Source organism: Macaca mulatta, chromosome 15 (assembly GCF_049350105.2).
Source record: "Macaca mulatta isolate MMU2019108-1 chromosome 15, T2T-MMU8v2.0, whole genome shotgun sequence".
Classification (NCBI taxonomy): domain Eukaryota; kingdom Metazoa; phylum Chordata; class Mammalia; order Primates; family Cercopithecidae; genus Macaca; species Macaca mulatta.
This window is the reverse complement of record NC_133420.1, coordinates 124643808-124671497: the sequence shown is the minus strand read 5'-3', so window position 1 is coordinate 124671497 and position 27690 is coordinate 124643808. Positions and strand designations below refer to the sequence as shown.

The 27690-nt window shown below is 40.1% G+C and overlaps 1 protein-coding gene across 12 annotated transcripts in view; it reads right to left on the bottom strand.

Moving 5' to 3' along the window:
• Nucleotides 1-27690, bottom strand: part of PTPDC1 (protein tyrosine phosphatase domain containing 1) — a 120351-nt gene that overhangs the window by 35769 nt on the left and 56892 nt on the right. For 3 of the 12 annotated variants that reach the window (XM_077966437.1, XM_077966439.1, XM_077966438.1), the window contains exons 3-9: nt 18637-18808; nt 16206-16286; nt 15855-15973; nt 14752-14889; nt 11610-12868; nt 8442-8627; nt 5838-5948 (exon numbers count right to left, since the gene is read on the bottom strand). In XM_077966437.1, coding sequence (XP_077822563.1) covers nt 5838-5948; nt 8442-8627; nt 11610-12868; nt 14752-14889; nt 15855-15973; nt 16206-16286; nt 18637-18808 — 2066 coding nt within the window. Of the gene's footprint in view, nt 1-372; nt 2414-5837; nt 5949-8441; nt 8628-11609; nt 12869-14751; nt 14890-15854; nt 15974-16205; nt 16287-18636; nt 18809-19288; nt 19601-27690 lie in introns of those variants that run through there. The other 9 variants (XM_001104435.5, XM_015117282.3, XM_015117286.3 and 6 more) reach the window with 9 other exon arrangements.

Sequence of the window (27690 nt, the reverse complement as noted above, 5' to 3'; positions counted from 1 at the left end):
TAAGTTCTTAATATGTGTGTGCCCTTAACCTTCCTATTTCTGTTGAACTGAATTTTTCAACCTTATCACTTCTCCCAATAGGTGAGATTTCTGTCCTCTGGGCTACAAAGAACTCCTCATCCAAATATGGGAAGGTAGGAATCTTGTCAGCTTGGAGATTTTCCTCAGCTATTCCTCTTAGAACTCACCTATCCCAACCCCCCAGTGTTTGGTCATGCTGAACTGACAGAAGGAGTCTGAACTAACTAGAGCTTGGCTCAGTGACTCAGCCGACAACTCAATCTGTCTGTCAGGAAAATCTAAGAGCAAAACCTTGTCTTTATCATCAGATGTCCTAGAGCATCAAGGTAAAGAAGTACAAGACTAGGATTATGGGTTGTTCTTTTTGCTTTTATTCAAATAAATACAATACTTATATATAGCCTGATTAATTTCCCTTGTCATATCTCTTTTTTCAGGTTTCAGGCTTAGAATTTTAGTCGTGCAATGCTAAGGTCACATCATAACTGTTCTCTAAGTTGAAACAAGTATTTCAACAGGCAAATAGCGAACTCGCCAAAAGACCTGTGGGTCACTTGCCCAAATGAGGCCAACTGAGATGAGAACAAACATCTTTTTTTTTTGGTAAAAACTGTATTTTTATAGTGTACCTTTGGATAAAATGCAATTGTTTCTTCCCGTTCTTTCCCAGGCCAGGCACTTGACAGCACAGTGCTCTCTTAATGCCGTCATAAAGAGGATGGGCAACCCACTTAATTAACATCCATTGGACTTGATTTCCCAAGAAAATTAAAACAGTGTGAAAGAACACTGCATTTAGCATTTGGCATTAGAGTTAGTGAGACTGATAATGACTGAAATATTTTTGATGTGCTAGAGGTTAATTCAGAAATGTAGGACTGGAGAAATTTCATTTGTTCTAAATGAGTCTTGCTTCCCCTGAATTCTGTCTTTAGGTAGTAACTTCTTTAGTTTGAAATTAGTCTGATTAATATCACCTTTACTGGGAAAAACTATTATCCTCTCTGTGGCTTGGCCTCTGGTATCTCCACATATTAATTTAAATAAAAGTATGGCTTCAACTGCTAATTGATGGTTCAGCTTACAAGGAACTAGTCTAGGCAGCCACCCTTCTTACATGAAGCCAGTTAGAGCTAATGCAACCTGTATGGTCAACTTCAGTTTAAAAATCTTAATTCTCATTGTAAGAAAGCAGCCAAGTATCGAACCTTGAGGCAAGTGGGTTTATAGAGTGGCAGATTTGGGAGTGTGGGGCCAGGGCCACACTGCTCATGCTAATTCACCATCAGCACAAACAGTGGCCCAGTCTTGACTTCCTCCAGCTCCAAGAGTCACCTCTGCAGAGTGGCTGTGGCACCTCACAGAGTAGGGCTGGCACAGAGCCCCTGCCCTGCACGAATGTCCCTGTGGAGTCCCTGGGAGGACAGAGGCAAGCCCTGCTTCTTAGCAACTTCCCACACTTCCTGCCTCTGATCCCACTTCCTCTCTGTAAAGATGCTATTTGGCTTAGCAGCAACCCAAGGGAGTGGGAATAAGGCTTGGTGTGTTGAGAACTGCTCCTGCCTCCTTTTGACAGCCAAGGCTGGCAAGGTTGTTTGGAAATCTGACAAACAGCAAGTCTACTTTCTACAAGTAAAAAATCCCAACCACTTCACGGTCACGCCATTAAAGTAAAACTAAATCTCTCTGAAAAATAATATGCTTTGAAACCCTCTGTTACATTTATAAAAAGAAAAGGAAAAACAAAAAATTTCAAAGTTAAAAAAGACCCTTTAAAAATATTATAGCAATAGCCTTCTTCGTAACAAATATAAAACAGCTTAAGACACTTGGTGACTTTCTTAGTTCATTTGTGGGGGAATGGACACACAATGAGGTTTTACTACTGAAGTTAGCTATTTGGTAAAAACTCTAGGAAGAGTTCCATCAAGAAAATGGTTATTTTGGAAAGACAAGTTATGATTATTTCCAAAACGTCAAAAGGAATAAGAATGTAAACACTATATACTTAAAATGTTAATGCAATAATATTAACTCAGTCAAATAAAGAAAGTGGCACCAAATTTATGGCAATTTTTCAAAACAAAAATGTAGCTCAAGGATATTTAAAAATAAATAATTGATTCAAATAGGGACAACCATTCTCAGCACAAATCAACGACATTCAAAATAAAGTGCTATGAGAAAAAGTAGCCCCACAAACTTCGACTTATTCACATATGAACAGAGATACTATCTGGATCTTTAGGTCTGAAATATTCACCACGAGGGAAAGCTAGAGGCCAGGCTTAGGGCCATCTTTTGTCATTTTTCTTTTTTCTTCCAGCGTGTGCTTAAATATTTTCTTCAGGGTGTTGTAAACTATTGGTCCATTTTCAGAATCAAAATTAACCTGGTGATAAAGAAATTTATATTCAGGACACTGTAACAAGAATTTTAACTAGTTCCTATTTTGAGAGAAGGAGGGGGTGGAGAAAAAAACAGACTTACGAACAAAACTCTATATAAAATACACATAATAAATTTCACACATTTTAGTTGAAAGACTATATTAGAACTGCCAACCATGTCAATACCAAACTTATGAATGAAAACCCCAAAATTAAATCTAGTGCCTGGATATTTAGTCTAATTATACACACCCAGACATGAAGCAAGTCAACAGTGGGTGTGAAGTGAATTTTTTGAGACTATTATTGATGGTATAAGGGAAAAGTTTCCTGTATTAAAACAGCACATCAGCTGTATACGTCCTGCTAAAAGGCCCTGTGGCCACTCTGGACAGAATCAGAGTGACGTGAATAGAAGCCCAGCTCCCCACCTGCTAGCTATGTGCCCTCATCTCATACCCAACCTCTCTGGACCTCGATCTCCTCCTTTGTAAAACAGAGATAATAATACCCACCTTCATAGGATAGCGTATCTGTGAGTCTAACATATGTTTGGCACATATATACAAACCTCAACTGGTCAGGCGTGGTGGCTCATGCCTGTAATCCCAGCACTTTGGGAGGCGGAGGTGGGAGGGTCGCTTGAGCCCAGGAGTTCGAGACCAGCCTGGGCAATAGAGCAAAACCTCATCTCTACAAAAAATTAAAAAAAATTAGCCAGGCATGGTGGCACGTGCCTGTTGTCCAGCTACTTGGGAGGCTGAGGTGGGAGAAATGCATGAGCCCAGGAGGCAGAGGATACAGGGAGCTGAGATTGTGCCATTGCACTCCAGACTGGGCGACAGAGTGAGACCCTGTCTCAAAAAACAAACAAACAAACAAACCCCACCTTGATAAAGGTAAATTTCCTTTCCCCTTGATGGGAGAGCACTATTTACACATATTTGCATTTTTTCACCCAAGTTTACCATACTCTGGGTTAGGAGTGATGGCAGAACTGAGAACCAGAGCAAGTACCCACCCTCAGCCCCCTTCCCAGAGTAGTGTGTGACTCCCTGGGAAAGAATCAGGGTCACACAATCACTGCTTCTCTCCTTCTGGAATTTCTCCTCTGATAAATTTTGAAAAAGGAAGGTTGTTCCCTCTGTCAACAACTGTAAAGGATCTGACTTTGACCTGTTAGCTTGCCAGTGTTACGGACACTGGTAGAAGATACGAGATTTCTGGGTCAGAGACAGACAACTTTTATTTCTCACAGCTGCACGTGCTTCATGTTCACATGGGTTCTCTTTGTCTCCCAAGTCTCATGGGGGCAATGCAGAGGGGCCTAGGTGGAGGCTGCACAAGCACGGGGTTTGCCTCATAGCTGAGGAGCCCCAAGCTTAGGAAACTCCAATGTTTCACAAGGGGGCTGCAAAAAATTCTGCCAACCTTTGCCCCGAAGGGAAACATTTTTATTATCCGGGAAGTCAGAGCATGTGCCTTCTGTTCTCCAGGCAGAGCTCTCCAGACACTAGTGAAGAGTTGATCCCCAAAGACAGTGGTCAGGGCATCTGCTCATCAGACTATGAGGAGACCTGAGAGACCCAAGGAAAACTGTCTCCTAACATTTTCTATAGACGGATTTTGAACAATTGCTATCTCTAACTTTTCCTTCATATCCCCTTAAAAGGCCAACAGAAGTTGTAAAGAATTCCTACTGCTTTCAGAGAGACCAATCTTAAGATTTTTTTTCAGTCAAGCTCAGAATTTAATTTTATCTATAACTACACTGTATATCCTATTTGCAAAAAAACTCCTTATTAATATTAACAATGGTCTGAATTGTTTACCTTTTTTTTTTTTTGAGATGGAGTCTCACTCTGTTGCCAGGCTGGAGTGCAGTGGCGCGATTTTGGCTCACTGCAACCTCCGCCTCTCGGGTTCAAGCCATTCTTGAACATTCTACAGGCGCCCTCCACCACGCCCAGCTAAATTGTTGTATTTTAGTAGAGATGGGGTTTCACCATGTTGGCCAGGATGGTCTCGATCTCCTGATCTCATAATCTGCTCACCTCAGCCTCCCAAAGTTCTGGGATTATAGGCATGAGCCACCATTCCCGGCTCTGTTTACTTTCTTAAACACCAAACTACAACCTTCTTCACATGGAGGGTAGCCTTTCAGTCTATGAAAATGTAAATACAGATGTAAAGGACCACGTGGTTTGGATTTGAGACTACTGACTCTGGAAACAGTTGAGAACAGATTGAAAAGATGTCAGTGGTTAGTGCCATAGAATCCAGATGAGGAAAAAGGAAGGCCTGAAGTAAGAACATCACTCTGGAAAGAGTGGAGGGGAAGCAGACTGGACAAATATTAAAAAGGAAGAATCTTCACAACTTGTGAATGAGTATAATTAATAACTTATTAATGTTACCACAGATGTTGTCATTCAAAAGCTGGGTTCTTTAACGACACTTTCATATCAATGAGACGTAACAAACAAATTATAGATACTTTCATATCAATGAGAAGTAATAAACAAATTATAGTTGATGGGGTAAGGGGAAACTTTTCTCTCGGTAAGAACCTGGCTTCTTCTTTCTTCAGCCAGGAAAAACTGCTGCATCCAAAAGGATGGGCTTTTAGAAATAAAACCTGTTTGTTTTTTTTTTAACTCTTTCCTTAGGATTTGCCAACCAGGACTCAGTACTGAATCAGCAATGTGGGATGTTTACTTTTCTTTTTTTTTTTTTTTTTTTTTTTTGAGACGGAGTCTCGCTCTGTCACCCAGGCTGGAGTGCAGTGGCCGGATCTCAGCTCACTGCAAGCTCCGCCTCCCGGGTTCTCGCCATTCTCCTGCCTCAGCCTCCCGAGTAGCTGGGACCACAGGCGCCCGCCACCTCGCCCGGCTAGTTTTTTTGTATTTCTTAGTAGAGACGGGGTTTCACCGTGTTAGCCAGGATGGTCTCGATCTCCTGACCTCATGATCCGTCCGTCTCGGCCTCCCAAAGTGCTGGGATTACAGGCTTGAGCCACCGCGCCCGGCCAGGATGTTTACTTTTCAATAAATGGTTTCTTACTTAAACCCAAGGTAGAACTGGCTCGACAAGCAAAGATTCTCTGACTCTGATTAGGCACATGATCTAAAAATATGTATTCAATACTCAGTTATTTCTCTCTTTCTTTTATATAAAAGCTCTTTGTTCCAACATTCTCCTTCAAAAAACCCACAGTTCAGTTTTTCCTAAGATCATTGTTTGGAAACTTTTTTTTTTTTGGTTAAAACTCTGCAACTACTTAGAAGAAATGTCAAACAGATTTCCATGAAGGGAAAACGTACACATACATGTTTTATTTTAGAGGAGGATGGTGACCTCTGGATTCTGATTTACAAAATGATGCTGATCTGTGGTTCAGAGAGGGGAAAGAAGAGTGTGACCCACCTTAGTGAACGCCTTAATGGCATGGGCAAGGAAAGCTTCCTCCACATCCACGGGAATTGTCTGCAGGTTCACTATGCAGTGCAACACGCAGAGAATAGTCTGGTGCTGTCCCTGTTTTTGTAGAAATCAAAATTTTAAAAATGTGTTCAAAAAACGCCTCAATAAATCGATTCAAAACTATCTTAGAGTCAAGAATTGGTTTGTGACCAAGTACTCATAATGTCAAATGCCAAAATATCTAACAAAATATCTAAACATCAACAAATGTTTATTATTATGTGTTAATATAATTTGAAAAGTTTTCAGGAGATAATATCAAAGCTGGCTAGCTATTTCACAAAGTAAAACTAAATTTGAAGATCAGTGCAATTTTAAACCAAGTGTTTCTCTTGCCGTGAATTGAACAGATTTTCCCATTCTTGTTGTTTCTGGATATAATCATGTCAGTTGTCTAGTAGATGGCGACATGTCATAGAGATACATGGACTAACTAACTGGGCACTGAGTGGTCAGGATCTGGGTACCCAGCCACTGCAGATGATATGGAGGGAGGGGGTAGACAAAGAAAAGGACAAGGGCAACCCCAGTCCCCCAGGAGCAATGCAGTGCTTAAGTGCTTAGCCTCCAACCTAAGGGGGTAAGATACTTAAAAATGCGCCCACTGACTTCACTCCTGGGGGCTGTTCACCTTAGCAAAGGAGAAATTCCATCACCTTCAGCAATACATATCCAAGATGTAATGTACAGAGACCCACTAATTTCAATTCTGAAAACCTACAAGAGCATAATCTATAATAAAGAAACACCTGCAAGCACAAATTATCATTACAATGATGCCTATGAAAGTAAAAAACGTGAAGCAATATAAATGCCCTATACATGGGGTGAGGGTGAAATAGTATAAAACAGGCAGCCTTATGTAATAGAAAGCACATGGGCTTTGTGCCAGAGTGGTCTGAGCTTGAATTCTGCTCTGACATGTGGTGCCAACCTTGGGCATGCAACCTCAGCTTTCTTTGTCTGTGATACGGGCCTCTACCTCTAAGGGGTATTGAGATAAACAGAAGAGAAAATGCAAATTATGTCCTGAAGGGCTTGGCCCAGTCACCTACCAAACATTAATCTCCCTTCTCATCATCTCCTGTTTTATGTTTGTGATTTAATTGCTGAGAAAATATCCTAAGAAAAGGACTTCAGATACAGGAAAAATTATTTCTTAAAAGATGTGTATTGGGTAACTGTGGTGTGTGAGTGTCTGTGTGTGCAGGCACGCACATGTCTGTGTATTGTGTATTGTATCTGTGTACATGTGTGTGAGCGCATGTATCTGTATGTCTGTGTGTGCATCCATCCATATGTGTCCGTGTGTGTGTGTGTCTGTGTAGTAACAGCAGAAGATTTTTAGTGAAATTTAGAAACTGAGGAGATGTTTACATGCAGCATAGTAGGTAACTCAAGGTTGGTTATTCGATAACATTGTTTCTTAAAACAAAAACAGGCCTGGTACGGTGGCTCACGCCTGTAATCTCAGCACTTTGGGAGGCCGAGGTGGGCGGATCACATGAGGTTGGGAGTTTGAGACCAGTCTGACCAACATGGAGAAATCCTGTCTACTAAAATTACAAAATTAGCCGGGCATGGTGGCACATGCCTGTAATCCCAGCTACTTGGGAGGCTAGGCGGGAGAATCGCTTGAACCGAGGGGGCAGAGGTTGCGGTGAGCTGAGATCGTGCCATTGCACTCCAGCCTGGGCAACAAGAGCGAAACTGTCTCAAAAAAAACCAAACCAAAACAAAAACAAAGCCTATTTTAAACTGAAAATTTAGTATCACTGTATGGATAAAAATGATAAATTGTATAAAAAGATTCATACAATTTCTCCTGTTTCCTAGATCCATTGTCTTCTAATATCTTTTCCTAAAGGTAATCACTATTACCAGTTTCTTATTTCTCCTTCTATATTTTATACATATATACATATTTTCTCCATTTTAAACATATATATTTTATACATAAAATATAGAAAACATCTGTATTTTACACATACAAATTACATATACATGTATGTGTGACACCTACCCCTTTTTAAAAATACGAATGAGTGCATATCCCAACCTACTTCATAATTTTTCTCATATGCATGCTCACAGCAAATAAGTAGAAACAAACACCCAACAATGAAAAAGTGGTTAATTATGGCACAGTCTCGTGTTATAGCATCATATCTGTTACAGTCAATATTTATGAAAAGCTTGTGTTATTTGTGGGAAAACAGCTATAACTTTAAGCAAAAATGAAACAAACTTACATGTTAAAATGATTTTTAACAAGTTAATATACATATTGATAAGTTTAAAAGATTTGAAAATGTTTGCAGTGCCTCTCCCAGGACTATGGATAGTTCTCCTTTTTATTTTTTATTTTTGTATTTTCTAAGCGTTTACACTGGGTATCAGTTTCTTCTCTTCTCTTAGAAAAACTATTAAATTAGACTTAGATTTGGGGTTCTGTATGAATTCCCTTTTTTATAATGGATTTTTTTTTCTGCGTGAAAAACTAAGGGCTTCAGTTACAGTCATTAACTGGTCCTACAGCCACTTTACCTTCTCTAATAAAAACAGTGCTTCTGCGGCATCTGCTCGCCTGTCAACCAACATGTCCACATCCTCTTTGGTGATTACAGGCTCCTTCAGTTGCTCCACCCAAGACCACATCAAGCTGCATAGGATGAAAGGGTCCCTCTCGCCACATATTCTTTCCCAAGCTCCATCTCGGGAATTAAGCTCTTTCTAAAAAGGAAGAGAAAGAGACAGACAAACAGAGATAGAGACAGGGAGAGGAGAGAGAGGTGCACCAGTTGACACTGCATGATTCTCGCACTGCCCACGAGAGTGAAAGACTCAGGCTCTCGGGTGCAGAACGGGGACCCCTCCCAGCCTCTCTACTTCCAGGATGGACACTGGACTAAGACATTGAATTCTGTGAGCCTCAGTTTCTCTCTATGAAACTCATCCCTTGCCTCACAAGTTGTTGGGCTGACTGAGATAAGGTCGGTTAAAGCTTTTAGCACAGAGAAAGGGCTTAGTTAATCCAAGTTCTCTACTTTATTCAGAAACCACAGAAACAGTTCAGAAGAGCCTTCCTTTTCAGGCTTCTGGTGAACAAAACAGAACTATTTTTTGCAATAAAGTAGATGGTAGACAAAAAAGTAGAAATAAGGGAACATTTATACATTAACCTGGGGTCTAAGGAAAGGCTTTGACTGAGCTTCGAAGTCTGCAAAAATAAAATGAAGGTGCTTGAAAGTTGGTAAATGGGGCATATGTACTTCTTTGAAATATCTTTTTAGAATCCTATGTAGGATTTAACAATAAGCCTGAAATCTGACATAGGGAAAATAACTGGAAAGTTTTTCTGATACTCCAATTGCTTAGAGAAAATTTAAGCATGAGATTTTAAAACTTTACCTCACAGAGAGCAAAGGAAAAGTGAGATAAGGATTTTAATGAATTTCTGATAGGGTTCAGATTTATGTTTCAGTGAGTCAAATACATTTTTACAATAGAAGTAAGTGTAATAATTGCTACCATTCACTCGTTCATTCACCTATCCAATATTTACTACATGCACACAGTGGGACTGAAACTGTAATGCCTGTCTTATCTCTAACTCTCAAACGGCACCCAGCAGGGAGCTTCCTCACCGGTAAATGCATTGGGGCTCAAGAAAGATGAAATAACTCACCTACGAGCCAAAAGCTAGAAAATGGCAAAGGGGGTGTTCATACCCAGTTCTGTCTTACTCCAGAGTCTGTGCTGTTTCTGTTACACCACAAGGGCCCTCTGGTACTGGGTTTGTTTTTATTATCTTATGAATACGCCAATACATTGTTATTGACAGTCCTTCCTATTCCATAGATCATGTATAAAACAAAGTAGCTCTTGATTCAATCTTATGAAGCAGACAATCTGGGCAGAACTGACACTACTCAAAAACCCTCTTAGTAAAATGACTATCTTATCATGATGTTTCCTGAGGCTTTCCAGTGAGGTTAGCCAAGAATCCTGGGATAATGGAAAGTATTAAACACATGAGCTGTACCCTGACTCTGCCACATGCACGCCATGTGACCCTGAGCAAGTCACTTACCCTCTAACCTTCGTGACCTTTAGCATCCTCATCTGTGACACTGAATTCATAAGATTAACAAAGACTGTAGAAATAGTATCATCTGCCTCACAGATATGTTCTATGATAACTGTGAAAAATCACATGAAATAATATATGTGAAATGGTCTAGTACAGGCATGGATGGCATTATACTATTCAAATAATGTTCATTTTATTCTTTTCCAGAATTCAGCTGATTTTTTGATGACTAAAAGTCCTAAAATAAAATCTAGAAAGGAAAAAAAAACACAAAACTATCCTCATTAAAGGTCTGTGTTCACCTCCAGAAAATGCTTTCATATACTCTACGTACAGTCTGGCCCAAACCAAGTCCTGAACACTTCATCACCACAGGCAGAGCTCGCACAGCCACTGGGGCTGACCCAGGAGTGAGGGTGCGAGATTTTCATCTAAAATAGAAGACTCTCTTGCTTGCTAACTCTTAACACACAGTAATGCCCAGGAAACATTTGCTGACTGAATGAAAGACTTTTTCAGTTTGGAGCAGAAAATAAAGAAAACAAGTCATTTTGGAAGAAAGCAATACATTTAACTATTGGATAGGCAAAACACAATTCTGAAGAATAAAATTTTTACCAAAAGTTCTCTCCTCCCATTATATAGTTGTAAGTTAGTGTGAAGCTCCAAACTTATTTTTCATGCCTCTGCACCTGAAGAGATACTGGCACTCAGAAATTGTATATGCCTTGTTTAATCAATGGCAGACTATGAAAGCGAGCTATTAAAATAATTCACAGTAGGTTATGGTCTCAAAAGTCAAGATTTTGGTGATTCACGACAGTCCAAGTCAGCCCCCTTTTGGGTTAGTTTAGCTGTTTCTGATAGCTAGGTTTATAAGGCCTATCTTTTCTCGAGAACAGGTGCTCGCTCATTCAGGGCAAAGAAAGTATGGCTGACTTATGACTGTATCCTAGTAAAAGCACAACACAAAAAAGGGTTAAAAATTTACATTCTAATTGAAGTAAAAGCTAAGAAATGGACCCCAAAGACCTCATCTCAGCCAAAGTGAATGGCACGTAGGAATCTGTGGTTCCACCCACTTGCTCTCCTGATTTCCCATAGTTGCCCTATTAGAGCGGGATTGGCAAGTCTGAAGGAGGGGATGCCAAGGAGACAGCCTCACTTTTCTGACCTTGCTCAGCACTAGTATTGATGAGCTTTGGAAAATAACTATTTTATTTATGTCTGTAGGTCAGTGGTTCTCAAAGTATGGTTCCCTCTGCCAGATCTCAGGTTAAAGATGCTTCAAGTCAGTTTCGAATGCTGTCTGCTGTGGGCCAGTTGCCCCCATAGACCCAGGAAGAAAGAAAGAAGCTACTAATATCAATGCCTTGTGTGGGTCAAGCATCGTACCAAGTGCTTTCTTGCATATGCAGATTTAAATGAAACCACACAAACATCCTGTGTTTTTTCTAAAACATCAGGTTTGCATCAGAGATGAGAAACCTGAAGTTTGAAAGTTAAGTATTATGCAAACGTATCTTCACATTTCTATAATAAATAAGTTTGGGAAAATGTATTACACTTTTGCCCTGACATATTTCCAACATATCTATAATTAAATAAAGTACTAATAATACCTGCCACATTTCTACCTTCCTTTTTAGTTCCTCCTTTTCTACAGATTCATTTAAATTTGCTAGAGCTTTGGCCGCCAGTATTCTTCTTGCCTCAGCACTCAATTCAGACTGTAATGTAGAGTGTGAAGCTGCTTCAGCCAGATCTTTACTGTCCTGGGTTTCATGTTCAACCAAGAACTGTGCTTTCAGACTGCAGCCACAGTCCAGAGGTCTTTGGGGTGTCCTGCTGTTCTGCCTGACAGACCCAGGGCTCCCAACACCATGAGTTTTACACTGACAGTGAGACACTTGCTGGTGAGTAGGGTTTGGATCCTTACGGACATTTGCAAAGTTGGGTGAAACTGGTTCCCCAGGGCTGTGTGGGCCTGAAACATCTGCAGAGAAAGCTCTACTCTGCTGTGCTTCCTTTGGAATGATCCGTCCATGGAAAATTGGTGAGCCATTATCTTTGAGCCCTTCCAGCCCTCCAAACTTAGACTGACTCCAGAAAGAAAGTGTGCTGCGAACCAAGGCTTCCTTATGTAAGTCTGGTTCTGGAGACTGTGGGATGTAACAATGGCTTATGCGCTTCTGCTGCCTGGGGTTGTGGCCAACCAAGACCTGGACAGGCACTGTCTGTGGAGGCTCCCCTTCCTCCAGGAGGTTCTCGGCCCTCTTTAAATCTGAGTCACTGTAGCTGAGCCGCCTTTTCAGATGAGAAAGGGGTTGAAGGCACTCAACATTCCGCCTTTTCCAAAGAGGGTCAAACTCTTGCTCATTGGAGAAAATCATGCCTCGATTGTCAAAATCTGCTGCCACTGCAGTGGGGTTAGGCGGGTTGGACACATCACTGTCATTCCTCAGTAATTCTTTATCCAGCTGCATGGTGACCATCTCAGACATGGTCTTTTCTATTTCAGCAGAGAGACCAGGTCCTTCGGACTCGTCCTTCATCATCACTGGCCTGTTTTCCGCTAAGTCCAGAAGCAATTTGCAAACTAGGTGGATAATTTTTGGCACATGTTTCAGAAGTCGTGCCTCATAACCATGAAGCAGATGACGCTGGCGAATTAGATATTGAGCTAAGGTGACAGCATGTGCTTTGGGATCACAGCAAGAGAATATATTGCGGAGAGGAGTTAGAAACTGAGTAAATTCCCTTACACAGAGGAGCTGCCCTCTGGTTTGTATGGAATTGGGTCGCTTTGCCCGCACAAATATAATTGCTTGGTCAGCAGTCATTCTTGTTGCAAAAACTAAGTAACAGGCTATTAAGACACCTAAATAGTGAAGAAGAGAAGACTAATATGAGAAAAATTTACATTTTTATTTTATTTATCGCTCTTTGATGATTTACAATTTGAATATGCATTAAGAAATCAAATACATAGAGACACATTTTAAGGACAATTATGATGATAACTTTGTGACTTTTTGTAGAGGTGTTATTATTGCATGTTCCTTACTGCGCAGAACTTTATTAAATGTCTACGTGGCACCCCCTCCCCATGACTGAGTCATCTCAGTAGCCCAGAGCTGTGCCAGCACAAGCACAATGCAGGTGAGTAAGTGTGCAGGAGGGAAGGGAAACTGATCATCTGGCCCATCTATCCTTGTTCTACTCAACTCCAACAGAAGAAAGCAAATCCTGTTTCTATTTTCCACTCTGAACAGCTCTTGAGAATTTCCATCCAGTCAATCCATACACTTTGTGCTTGGAACCTCTCACCCTGCCATCTTTGCCATCAACTGCTGGCACATCCCAGCTTGGCACTCTCCCTACCATGGCAGTTTCTTCTTTGGGGATTATTCATATTCACAGCCTACTTTTCCTCCTGGCAATTCTTTTTCCAGATTTGTGCCTATATTAATATGTGTTTTTCTTCAGACCATGATATAAGTCTATTTTTCCATAAGCAATTATGGAAAATTAAGCAATCTTAAGGAAGCCAGCCTTAATGGTATAAACATTATGTACTCTCATTAACATCTAATTAAAAGGAATAACTAGTAAGATTATTACTAGTTAAAAGGTAATAATTACTAGTGAAAAGGTAATAATAAATTAATTCAAATGTAACAGTCAATATTAAAGTAAAAGGCAAATCAAATACACCTGTGTGATCCCCAAGTTTGTGAACATCTTGTTACATATGAAAATCAGAACCTCTGAAAACTGCATGCTCTCCAGTTCACAGTCGGGAATAACATATCTTTCTCACTAGGACACAGAAGATCTTAGTATAAATGTAAAATGTCTGCAGAGCTATCATGTCAATGTCTACAAACAGTGAGATTTTGGCTTGATCCTAAGAGCTACCAATCTCAAGCAGAGCTGAGTCTCCTCCCCTGAGCACGCTTCCAGGTATGCGGCAGACCCCTGGCAGGAGCACAGGTACACTGGGTATACTGTGGACAGAGTTGAGCTGCATGTGGTTGGATCAGATGACGATGAAAATTTCAGCCCTACAGCCTTTATTTTTGCCCTAATATCAGCACTGTAATGAAATTGAGCTGAATGTTTTAAGTCAAATCACTGACTTTTTAATAGAATTCTAGGCACAGATAGACTCTTCTTCACAAACAAAACCCTTATACCTCCAAAAATGGAAAGCACATGAACTCTGGAGTCAGACAACCACGGATTACAGCTTGGCCCTGGCACTTACTAAATGTAGCCAATTACTTCTCTCAAATTGCAGTTTCTCCAACTCACATTGTTGCTAAAGACTTTAAAATGACATACATATGGTCATTGTAACTATCTGTTTATGGTATTTCAAATACCTTAAAATTATTTTTGATTTAGTTTTTAAAGTTGACATAATAATTATACATATCTATGGGGTATATAGTGATGTTTTAATACATATGATGTATAGCGACCAGATCAGTGTATTTAGTATATGCATAATCCCCAACATTTATCATGTATTTGTGCTGGGAACATTCAATATCCTCCTTCTAGCTATTTGAAACTATATATGATTTTTAACTATAGACACCCTACAGTGGTACAGAACACCAGAACTTATTCCCTTCTTCCACCTGACTCCAAAGCTTTGACAAGATTCTGAGAAACATTTTTCCTCAAATTAGGAAATCTTATTCCTTTTATGTTTAAATACGCCTACAAGGCAATAAACCACCTCTTAGGACTTACCTGTTCGACCAAGCCCTGCATGACAATGGATAGCTACTTTTCCTTCCTGTAAGGCAAATGTCATCACCTTCACCATATCTAGGATAGTAGTAAGAGATGCTACACCATAATCCTTCCACCCGAAATTGTAGAAATAAACTAAGAAAAAAGAAAAGGAAAAGAAAATCAACATACAGGAAATTAACGAAATTACATACACTAATGAAAAGTACACAGATCTACACTGAGGCATGTAGATCTCAGTGCATACACTGCATAAAATAAGAGGGATTTTACATTCCCAGTAACTTTACTGTTCACATTTACTCACAAAGCATATTTTATATTACTGAAGACATTTCCTGCAGAAACTCAGCCAGAAAGAATTATGGTGAATTAGAATTACAAATTAATAAAGTCAGTGATTCATGCTCTAGTTACTCAGCTATGGAGGGAAAGCATACACTCTTGTTTAAGCAGGGAAATGTGTCTTAATGACTGATAAATAGCTTAAGACAGTATATATAGGTTTTCTATCCAGTGTAAATAAGCGTCTTTAAAACAAGTTCCAAGATTGTTTATCCTTTCCAGCCTGGTTTGAAGGACACATGTTGAATGTATTTCATCCCAAAGCTCCTGTGATTGAGGTGGCTTTGAAATTGTTAGAAGTAGAATTCCTGGGCGTCATTTTGGGAGCAGGGCTGGACAGCAGTAAACCTGGAGCATGTCCAGGTTCCAAACCTGACTACCATTTCTAAGCTGTGTGATCTTAGGCAAGTAGGTAATTCTCTAAGCCCCATGTGGCTTCATGTGTAAAATAGAAATAACAACAACTTTGTTACACAACTGCTTTAGGGGTTAAATGAGATAACAGTGGCTGGCATTAATTAAATGTTAATCATTATTACTATGGGGTCTCCTCCCAACATCCCTCTTACAGGAACAAAGAAATCCTATACTTCCAACAGCAATACCAAAGAGAATGGTAGCTCATTTTTTTCTGATCCTTACTACTATGCAGGAGGTATTTATTTCCATCACCTTTTCAATTTAAGACCCCAGCAGAGAAAAGCCTCTGAGTGCTGCCCTTGATAATTCATGAGAGGAGGGTGGGAGGAACTTACTGCCAGCCTCCATGAAAGCCTCAGGAAGGTATGTGAAGCCACTTTCTTGTTCCAGAGGGTTCCCACAGCTAGCATGCTCACCAGGGCGCTGGAGGTTGATTATTGTTTTTATGCCATGGCTTAAAGGAAAAAGGGCAGTCAGTCATGTTGGGAACCAGCATTTAAAAAAAAATAACCTTTTTTGGCATTAATCAACATTATTAATTACCCTCAAAATCTTAATTTCTCATTTGAAATACACCCTTCACTGCCTATGGTTAAAACGAAAGCACTTTTTCACTTGAAAACAAAGGCAATGAAAGAACAAACACATGAGTTTCCTCACTCGTGTGTGAACAATACAGCATTTACCTGAGGAACTGATCAATGATGTGGTACTTCTCCAGGAGCTCAGAGGATGGGCGGGCCATGGCCAGTATATTATCAGTGACCCTGCAAATGGGTGGAGGGACTGGTGAGATGTGCTGCAACCTAGGAGGTTCCAGCCCAAAGAGATGTTCCAGCCCTGAGCGATGATTTTTTTCTATGATTTCAACAACTCTGTTAGAATATTCTTTTTTTGTGTATAAATTTTATTTGAACAGGTAATACAGTTTCATGGTTCAATAAAATCAAAACAATACACAAAAATATGCACTAAAATGTTTGCTCTTACCTGTTTTCATCCACTCCATTCAGTTTGTTCCCCATATGTAGTCATTTGTATTAACTTCATGTTTATCATCTTAGTGTTTCTTTTTGCAAATACAAGCAAATATGAGCATTTATTCTTATTTCTCTGCTTTTTTTTTGTACAAAAGGTAGTGTAGTAAAGGCACTGTTAGATACTTTGCTTTTTTTCTCTTTAGGTTAATTTTTAAAATGTTGATAGTTTTTGGGGTACAGATGATTTCAGGTTACATAGATGAGTTCTTTAGTGGTGAATTCTGAGATTTTGGTGTACCCATGTAAGAATATTCTTATACAAATCCGGCTTCAATTTTGGCTGATTAGAGCTCTAAGAAACTCTAGCTTCTTAAATCCCTGGAAAAAATTCCAGGACATAAATTATTTGTGGATTCCAGCAAAGTATTTTCAAGGACTCTCAAGAGATTCTAGTGGACACGATGGAGAAAACCCAGCTGGTGGCGAAGGTAACAGTCTGGATTGTCACTCAATGGGTAGTGACTTATATGAGAAGGGACAACTGGGAGATATTTTTAGTTATTCAACTATTTGAATCTTAGTTACCTAAGGTGTTAAATGGGGATAATAATGCCTGTCTCACAGGGTTGGTGTGAGAATTCAGTATGATGTGGATGTAAAGCCTTTGGCACAAATCCTGACATGCAGTTATGAATAAATACTGAGTTACTGTAATTTGGTGACAATTATGGGTTCCAGAGTCAGTCGGGCTTGGTTTCAAATGCTGGCTTTTCTACTTTCTAGCTTGGTGGCAAATTACTTGGTCTCTCTGGAACTCAATTCTTTCATCGATAAAATGGCATTAACAGCTCACAAGAGTTTTACGACGATAAAAGATATTAGTATGAAAGCATCTAGCACACTGACTGGCCTACAGCCAAATGGATATTTACTGAATGAATGAATGGGCAGACGCTCAATAAATGACTATTACTCTTGTCAGGCCTCTGGGCTCTGGCTTCACTCTGTTCTGTTCAAATTTCTCATCAGTGGCCTAATGAGATATATAAGGTAAGTGCGTTGGAAGTTGTGGGTCATATGAATCTCAGGGGAATAACACAGACTGGCAGGACAGGATCCAAAATGACACCTTTCCCTCTGAAAGAAGACATGTGGTTTAACATGGGACCCAGATGAAAAAGACTCACAGGATTTAGGCAGCAATAAAGCAAAAATACACAAATGACCTAAGCTACATTATTAGAAATTTTCTTGTCGGACTATGAATGTTTCCTTCTTCATACTATTAGTATGATAGTGATGGACCAGAATATGACCTGTAGTGAACAATAATGACAGTGGACCCCAGACTATATCACTACAGATGTACTGAGCAAATCCAATATGAAAAAGTACAGGTTGTAAGCTGGATAAGCCACTTGACAAATATCTAATTTAAAAATGGGTTCTTGATAAATAAAATAATTCACGATTAGAATTAACAGTGAATTCTTCTAAGTATGCTTCAAATGTGATTTATCAGAATTTTTCAGATGTTACATCAAAAAGGTGTATTTGACTAGTTTACTGTTTATTAAAAAGCAGTATGATTAAAGAACAATATTAATTGCACTTACACACCATAAAAAAAGCAAATATCTTCTGTTTTCTACCGAGCTGACAACTTGTACCACTTTTATTAGGGTAGACTGAAGGGTATTTGTATGAAAATGTGACTTTTCATATAGAATATAGGAATAACATAAAAGCTAAAGCTTACTTGCATGAAACTGAAAAATTCCACATGTATCTCATAATTTTCTCAAATTTATAGCTGAACAGTTTTATTATTTCTAAACATTTCTGAAATTTAAGCGCTATCTGATTATCCATTTCTTAATACACTTTATATATATCATTTCACTTACTTAAGAAAATCCCTATGGTTTTGGTTTTATTATTTCCACCTTACAGATAAAGAAACCAAGGGTCAATAGGCCAAGAACACACAGCTAGGGCAAAGCCAGACTTGACTGGCAAAGTGAAGTCCTGACTTCAAAGTCCCACACTGCTCCTCCCACACTTCAGGGCTCCTGGCTCACACAGAGCGTCTTTCCTGTATCCAACAGAGCTATGAAAGACCAACAGGATCACTCACCAGGATGAGTAAACCCCTTTAATGGCTTGTTCCTGCTCACTCCAGCGGGCTGGATTCTCATACTTGCAAGCTCTACCACCACACGCCATGGAACACGCCATGTGTCCAGGAATGACATGCCGTAAACGCTCTCCTACTTTTGTGTACTTTGGTGTTGGACGTTCTAAATTTCCTAGAACATGTAAGGAAAGGAAAATTCAAAATTGCACTCTCCAAATGAAATTGTAACATGGGAAACAGCCTCCGTTTTATCTCAGGATGGCAGATGACAAGCCAGTGCAAAATCGCCTTCATCTTGTCAAGAAAACAAAACTGTTTCCCCATCAAAGTGACGTGTATCTCTTAACGTAAAACAGCTTTCACATGTAATAATCTCCATACATACTGGCAATTAGGAGGAAGAAACTGTAAAAGCAGATGTTTTACAAGAGAATGAGTTTTGTTCAAACCTATATTTTAAATTAAAAAACACAAAACATTTGATCATTTTATATCCTCTTATATATTCACTAAAATACTTAGCATAACAGACAGCAAAAAGTATAGTATAGAATAAACTGCCAATATTTAAAAAGGTATAAGCGCAACACAGCCGATTCCCATTCCTCAAACTTACATACAAAGGTATGGCAATCTATAAGAAGAAAGAGACCTTTACTTTTTCTTTCGGGGAAAGTTGGGTTTCCCTCTGCATGGTTGACTGAGGAAACAGCTACCATCACCTGGAGAGAGGACGAGGACAGAAGCTTCGTGGCAGAGCCGGAGCCCAAGCCAGAGCCCCGCCGGGCCTGCTGCAGCCGCAGTATTGGGTCTGAGGTGGAGTGCCGGCGGCCCTGGAGAAAGGAGCTGAGGAAGTGCACGGCTGAGGGCCGCCTAGTTGCATCCTGCACCTGCATGGCACTGGGAGGCAAGAGCCAGAGGCAGGGAAGAGTCAGCCCCACTTACTCAGTGAGGAACTTTCACTGAGAGCAGGGAGCATTGCATCGTTCTGTATGATCTAAGAGCCATTCAGATTGGCTGACTGGTTTCCATGGTGACGAACAAAGAAACTACTGATTCCCACTTAGATCTGAACAGGCAAAATCCAATATGAATAGATTGCATTTTGGGCAAATTATTCAAATATAGGGAAGAATAATATAAATTTTAAGTATATTGATTACTAAATTTTGTTTCTCAAATGCACTTAAAATATCTAACCACTCAAAGAATTACTCCCCAAAATATTGTAGTGAATTTAGAAAACTGTCTTCATGATGCAAAAACTGTCTTTTACATACATGTTAAAAGGCTTAAATTCTGTTATTCCTTTCACAACCTGTCTCTGGATATTTTGAAAAAAATTACCTTTCTACTCCTCATTTGAATAGTGTAGAAAAAAGTTAATTGTAATAAAGTGGGATATACTGGATGTTTTACAACATCATCAAAATATCATTCAGTTTTTCATAACCAAAACCACTTCTATTTTTTCTTGGTAAAACTATTAAAGAAATACTTGGATTTAAAAAATATATTTTTAGAGATGATATATTATCAGAAGACGTTTAACTTCAAGTGTTCATTTTCAGAATATGAAAACCCAATTCTTAGTTATGCCTCTGCTGGACAGTTATAGTAGCCGTGCCTCTCAAAAACTCAAAACATCATTCTCTGCCTTTTGTTGCAGTGAGGGAAAAAAGAAGCTTCAATAATGTCTTGGCAGAGGCATATAAAGAAAACTCACTAAGTATCACATTTTTAAAGGAACTAGATGAGGGGGAGGTTGCAACTTGAAGATAAAGGATATAAAGAAAACAGAAAGTGCAACAACCGCTAATGTACTCATTGTCCGCCTCCTCCCTTGTTAATGTCAGGCTGCGCCCTCGCTTGCTCGCTCTCTCTCTACACAAATGGTATTTCAGATGTGTGTGCACAGAAACAAACTACTGTACTGCCACAGATGAGGCTATTTTCTTTTCTTTTAACGATTACTAATGCTATACCAAGCTCCTTTTAAAATGCCGCCCCCATCTCCCCAATAATGTGCACTTTTGTCAAATAAGACAGGGACACAGAATTCCAGTTTGGTGTTCAAATTCCTACTCTATGTGTAGTATCATGCCTTTGTTATTTAGAATACAGCCATGGAAGAAAGCACAGCTTTCCTGTCAGAGGAATTACATGAGGATTATTCTAGGCAAGGCCCTCAGGACCCTAAGGGCAACACAGAAACAGCAGTTGCACAGAGCTCTGCAAGACAGGAACATGAACTTATTGGCAGGAGGCCCTAAATGCTCAAACTAAGGAGTTGTGTATTTGTTATCTGAGTAAGAGGGAGTCTATGAATATTTCTGGGCAAGTCTGTGCTTCTGAGTATGTGGCACTCCAGAATGTTAACTTAGCTCTTGAGAGACAAGAGTGGTGAGCTTTGCAGAGATAAGTCCATGGCCTGGAGAACCAGTATCTGAGGACATCTACAGAGAAGAGTTAAAATAATTGCTTTCAACTACACTAAAAATGAACACTAATTTCATTAGATAAGGGGTAGGGGTAGGACTTATTTAGACCAAGCTAAGGAAGGGATGGTTTATAGATCACCTCAAGAATAATCTCTGTGGTGAAATCTTGAGACCTGGGTTGACCTCAAGTAAACGCAAAATGACTGAGCTGACCCCAGTTACTGTACAGTCAGTGACCCTGTGTCAATGTCTAAGGAAGTCAAGCCTAATGCAAACAGGATTCTGCAAGGTGAAAGCAGCCCTTTCTGCATGCTTGCTCAGTGTTCCCAATAATGAGGTGTTGTGAATATACCTTGCATTGATGTGGTAGACGAAGAGATATGTACCCACCTCCGGACACGAGAACCAAACTTAGAACAGTATTTAAGGAACTAAATGAGATACTGATCATGACAAATATGAAATCAGTCACAATAAACACAACAAAGAAACCTACTAAAATGTACCAGTGAGTACTGAGTCTTTTCTTCCTTAATTTCTACAAGTGGGCAGGCAAAACACTGAAAAGTGAGATCTAGAACACCAAGAACTGGTAATTTCCTTCTATACTCGAAAGGGCTCATTACTTCCTAAAGTCATAGAACAATAGGCTGAGAATGCAGTGGGTGCCTGGTGGGTGTGGGAGGCCCACCTATCCGCATTCTTAAGTCCACGGAGGAGTCACTTCCAGGAATTTGCTGTACAGCTGAATTTCCAGCCTTGTGTTCTCCACTTTTTGTGACAAGAGGCTCACTTTTCACAAGGGAACTGACGATTCCACTGTTAGACAGCTCAAATATTTTCTTTCTTTCCGTCTTTAGAGATGGGGGTCTCACTTTGTTGTCTAGGCTGGACTTAAACTTCTGGGCCCAGGGGCTCCTCCTGCCTCAGCCTCTTGAGTAGCTGGGACTACAGATGCCTGCCACCACACTGGGCTTCAAATGTTCTTTAGTGTTGAGTTAAAATCCATTCTATAAACATTGGTTCTGGTTCTTCCCACTAAAAATAAAGAATAAAGCATCTCTTTGTCTTGAAAGATTTTCAAATATTCAAAGACAGAACTTTTCAAATATCCGAAGACAGAACTTATCCAAGACTTTCCCTATTTCTGTTTTTCAAACATTCCCAGGTATATGTAATTGTTTCCAGATCTTTCACTATAATTTCCCTTCTTCTGCGGGCCCTTCTTCTCTCCCCTTCATAGCTAAACCTCCAAACCAAGGTGACTACACCTGCCATCTCCACGTGTCACAAGTTTCATCCTCAGCCTACTCAGCTCTGGTCTCTGCCTCCACTCTCAAATCAAACTGCTTTTGCTATGGTCTCTGATGTTCTATCTTAAGGTGGATTCTTTAGAGCCTCTATTTGACTGTGCAGCAGCATACAACACAATTGAACACTTTAGTTTTAATAAAAAAATTTTTTTCAGACAGCACCTTGCTCTGTCACACAGGCTAGTGAGCAGTGACATGATCATAGCTCACTGCAGCCTTGAATTCCTGGGCTCAAACAATCCTCCTGCCTCAGCCTCTTTGGTAGTCAGTAAGACAGGTGCCTGCCACCATGCCTGGCCCATATATTTTTTAGAGTATTTTATTTTTTTACTTTGAATCAATGCCAAACTTACAGAAAAGGTACAAAAGAGCACAAATAATATTTTTCCTTGGCTGGGCATGGTGGCTCATGCCTGTAATCCCAGCACTTTGGGAGGCCGAGGAGGGCAGATCACCTGAGGTCAGGAGTTAGAGACCCACCTGGTCAACATGGTGAAACCCAGCCTCTACTACAAATACAAAAATGAGCTAGGTGTGGTGGTGTGTGCCTGTAGTCCCAGCTACTCGGGAGGCTGAGGCAGGAGAATTGCTTGCACCCGGAAGGCAGAGGCTGCAGTGAGCTGAGATTGCACCACTGCATTCTAGTCTGGGCAACAGAGTGAGACTGTCTCAAAAAAAAAAAAGAAAGAATATTTTTCCTTGAATTTTTTAGAATAACTTGCAGAAATACTGCCCCATTACGCCAAATAATTTAGTGTGTATTTCCCACAAAGATATTCTTGAAAATTACCCCAAATCAGAAAATTATGGTTGAGATATTACTACTTGCCCTCTGTTCCTCAGACCTCAGCTTCACTGATTACTCCAAAAATGTTCCTTACAGTAAAAGGACATGTTGTATGTAGTTGTCCTGTTTCTTTCACCTATTTCACACTAGAACAAGTTCCTCAGTCTTTCCTCGACTTTGATGACCTTGACACTTTCGAAGAGTATAGGCCAGTTACTTTGTAGCAGTCTCTCTCAATTTGGGCAAGCTGTTTCTTCGGGATTAGACTCAGAAGCCCTTGCATTTATTAGTAAAGAATGATATCTAGAAACCGATGGCTGTGTGTTAGGTATGCTCATTGCCATTAGTGTTACTGCTGCCAGGCCCTCTCAGTGGACAGAGCTAAAGCATATGGATATTATGCACAAGCACACACATTACCACACTTTACATCTCTATTTACTTCCGTATGTAGGCATATATACATATGGAAAAACCAAGAGTTTACCCTGACACTACCAATTCCAAGCCAACACCACAGAGTTCCTCTAATTTCCACCCTTTCCACAACTGTACCTATAATTATAACTCTGTGAGAAGCCTGGGTACCATAATCTTTAATATATTTACCTAAGTGACCAAGCCCCCTACATGTAACCAGTCTCCCATCACTGCCTCTGCTCCCTCCTCCATGTGGATGCCTCTCTCGTCCCATCTGGACTTTAACACATATGCCAAGCTGCTGCTGCCAGCCACCTGGGTAGATGCTCTCCTCACCCTGCCTATGTTCCAATATTCCATGTAGGGTCACCCTGCCCCACACGGAGCCCTCCCAACCTGACCCATGTTCTGATGCCTGGGAATGTTCTAACACCCCGGGCCAGGTCACTCTCCCACACAGGTGTTATCTGGCTCAGGCTTCATCACTGCTGGTCTGCCCTCCCATATGGATTTCCTCCTTACCCTGGCTGGCTTCTCCCAAGTGCCCCTGCTCCACCCCATCTGTAGGTCAAAGATTCCACACTTAGGCAAGCCAAGAAGACCAGAAGCTATTATTCCTGCTCACCTTGCAAAGCAGGGGGATCACTCAGAGAACTGGGCTGTTGTCCCTGCCTCAAGCTCCAGAGACATGGCTAGTAGACTTCATCCAGAAGGAGAAGCAGGCCTTAAAAACAGAGAATTCTGAAGCTTTCCCCCTACAAAACTATCTTTACCTGAAACACAGCATGGGGAAGCTCAAGCCTAGGATGCTTTCAAAAACAATGGAGGCTTTGGTTAAGCAGTTATTAATGAGTAGCCTCATAGCTTCATGAGAGCAATAAGCTGAACTGTAGTCACACAAGCTTGCCAGAGAGAACCAAGGAAAGAGACTAAGCCCTCTCATGGAGTATAAGCAAACCTCAAGACTGACCTCAAAAATGGCCACCACCCAAACTTAATTAAATCAGATGGTAGGGCAACAGATGACCCAGGGCTTTGTCAAAAACAACAGAGTGATCAGCAGGTAATTAGTGGAACCCAACAGCTGGTGTGCTAACAACTGAGGGAGACAGCATAACAGAGAGATGCGTGGAAGAGAGAAAGGGTGCCCTGCTGGAAAAAAACATTGTCTTCTCAGGGTGACTGTGTTTGCTCGGCCAAGGCCATGCCCTCTTAGGAGTCACATCAGAGGCTTCAAACTATGAAGAAAAAAAGACTAGTCCATCACTAAGATAGTCTAGTCAAGTCTCTGACCAAACAGACAAGCAAATAACAACAAAAACAAGCCCGGGGAGGGAAGAGTATCTAGAGGTGCTAAAAAATATTATCTGAAATGTCCAGTTTTCAACAAAAAGTATGAGACATGGAAAGAAAGAAAAAAGTATGACCCATACACAGAGAAAAACACAGTCAATAGACACTCTCTGGTAGAGAGGCCAGGCATCTGATATACCAAAGCCTTCAAAGCAGCCATTACAAATATGCTCAAAGTCCTAAAGGAACCCATGTTTAAAGAAGTAAGAGAAGCTATGATGACACTGTTTCATCAGACAGAGAACACCAATAAAGAGATGGGAATTATAAAAAGGAAGCAAATGGAAATTCAGAAGTTAAAAAGTACAAAAACAATGAAGAATTCACTTGAGGAGCTCAACAGAAGATTTGAAGTGGCAGAAGGAAGAATTAGAGAACCTGAAGATAGACTGATAGAGATTATGCACTCTGAAAAACACAGAAAATAAAAAATGAAAAAATCAACAGAGCCTCACAGAAATGTGGAATACCATGAAGTGAACCAACATATACCTCATAAGTGAACAGAAAGAGAGTTTAGAGAGGAGTAGAAAAAACTTTTAGAAATAATGGCTCAAAGCTTCCCAAATCTGATGAAAAACATTAATCCACACATCCAAGAAGTTCAACAAACTCTAAGTAGGATATACACAAATAGATCCACGTTAAAACACATCACAGTAAAAATGCTCAAATAGAAAAATGATTCCTTGTGTACAAAGAAACCTCAAAAAGATTAATAGTTTACTTCTCATCAGAAACCATGGAGACCAGAAAGTAGATGAATGACATATTCAAAGTGCTAAATATTAAACTGCCAATCAAGAATCTTACACGCAGCAAGATTATCTGTCAAAAATGAAGGGGAAATAAAGGAATTCCCAGGTAAACAAAAAGCAGAGAATTTGTTGCTAGCAGACTCAGCTTGTAAGAAATATAAAGGAGGTTCTTCAGATTAAAAGCAAGTTATCCAAGACTAATGTGAATCAATGTGAAAGAAAGGACACCGGCAAATTACAACAGACAGTATGTATTTATATGAAATGTCCCAAGGAGGCAAATTGACAGGGACAGAAAGTAGATACAGTGTTTCCCAGGGGGACTAGGGTGAAAGTGGAATGGGAACTGACTGTTGGGATATTGTGAAATACACGTTTGGTCTTGGTCCCTCTTTCTTGGCATACAATTCCTGAAATCCCTGGAATCTCCAAGGTGATATCTTTTTATATGTTAATGAGTTGACTAGTAGCTGTCAGTCCCTATGCAGCTTCAGGATGGCGGCTGGCCATTGGAAAGACCAAGGTAGGATTACAGTGTTGGGACTTTCAGCACCAAATCCAGCTTCTGGGGAGGGGAGAGGGTTGAAGGTTAACTTGATCAACAATGGCCAGTGGTTTAGTCAATCATGCCATGTGATGAAGCCTTAATAAAAGCTCAGAAGGACAGGGCTCAAAGAGCTGAAAACATGGAGGTTGCCAGAGGGTGGCACACTTGGGGTCAGCATGGATGCTCTGTGCCTCTTCCACCATACCTCACCCTTATGTATCTCTTCATCTCCATCCTTGGTAACAGCCTTTATAATAAATTGGTAAATGTGTTTCCTAGAGTACTGTGAGCCACTATAGCAAATTAATGAAATCCAAAGAGAGGGGTGTGGGAACCCCAGTTTATAGCCAGCCAGTCAGAAGCACAGGTTAAACAAACTGGGGCTTGTGACAGGCATCAGAAGTAGGAGGCAATCTTATAAGACTGAGCCCTCAACCTGTGGGATCTGACGCTATCTCTAGGAAGATAATGTCAGAATTAAATTGGAGGACACTCATCTGGAGTCCCCTGCATAATTTATTGCTTGTTTGGTGTGTGGAAAAAAATCCCACACATCTGGTGTCAGAAACGTGTTATGAGAGTGTAGCAGGAGAAACTGAGTTTGCTTATTCCTCTGTATTCAGAAGTGCTAATTGGTAGAACATTTCTTTTTGGTCTGATGAAAATATTCTGGATTTAAATAGTGTTGATGACTGCACAGCCTTAAGTATGTACTAAAAACCAATGACCACTTTAAAAGGGTCAATTTTATGGTATGTGACTTATATCTCAATAATTTAAAAAGGGCAAATAATTTGAGTGGGCATTTCTCCAAAAAAGATGTAAAAAGTTTCAATAAATACTTGAAAAGATGCTCAACATCACTAGTCATCAGGGAAATGCATATTAAAATTACAATGAAATACCACTTCATACCTACTAGGATGGCTAGAATCAAATGTCTGATAATAACAAGTATCAATGAGGATGCAAAAAAAAAAAATGAGAGCCCTTATCTACTGCTGGTGGGTATATAAAATGAAGCAAACACTTTGGAAAATGATCTGGCAGTTCCTCAAATGATTAAACAGAGTTACCAAATGACCCAGTTCTTTCCTCCTAGGTAAATACCCAAGAAAAATGAAATATGTCCACATAAAAACTCAGGTTTTATTATTACTCATAATAGCCAAAAAGTGAAGAGTCCAAATGCCCATCAGGAGAATGGATAAATAGAATGTGGTATATCTACACAATGAACAATTATTCAGCCATAAAAAGGAAGCAGCACTGACACATGCTACAACATGGATGAACCTTGAAAACATTATGCTAAGTGAAAAAAGCCAATCACAAAAGACCACATATTTATATGGTTCCATTTATAGGAAATGCCCAGAAAAAATGAAATCTATAGAGACAGAAAGTAGTCTGATGGCTCCTGGGGCTAGGGAGG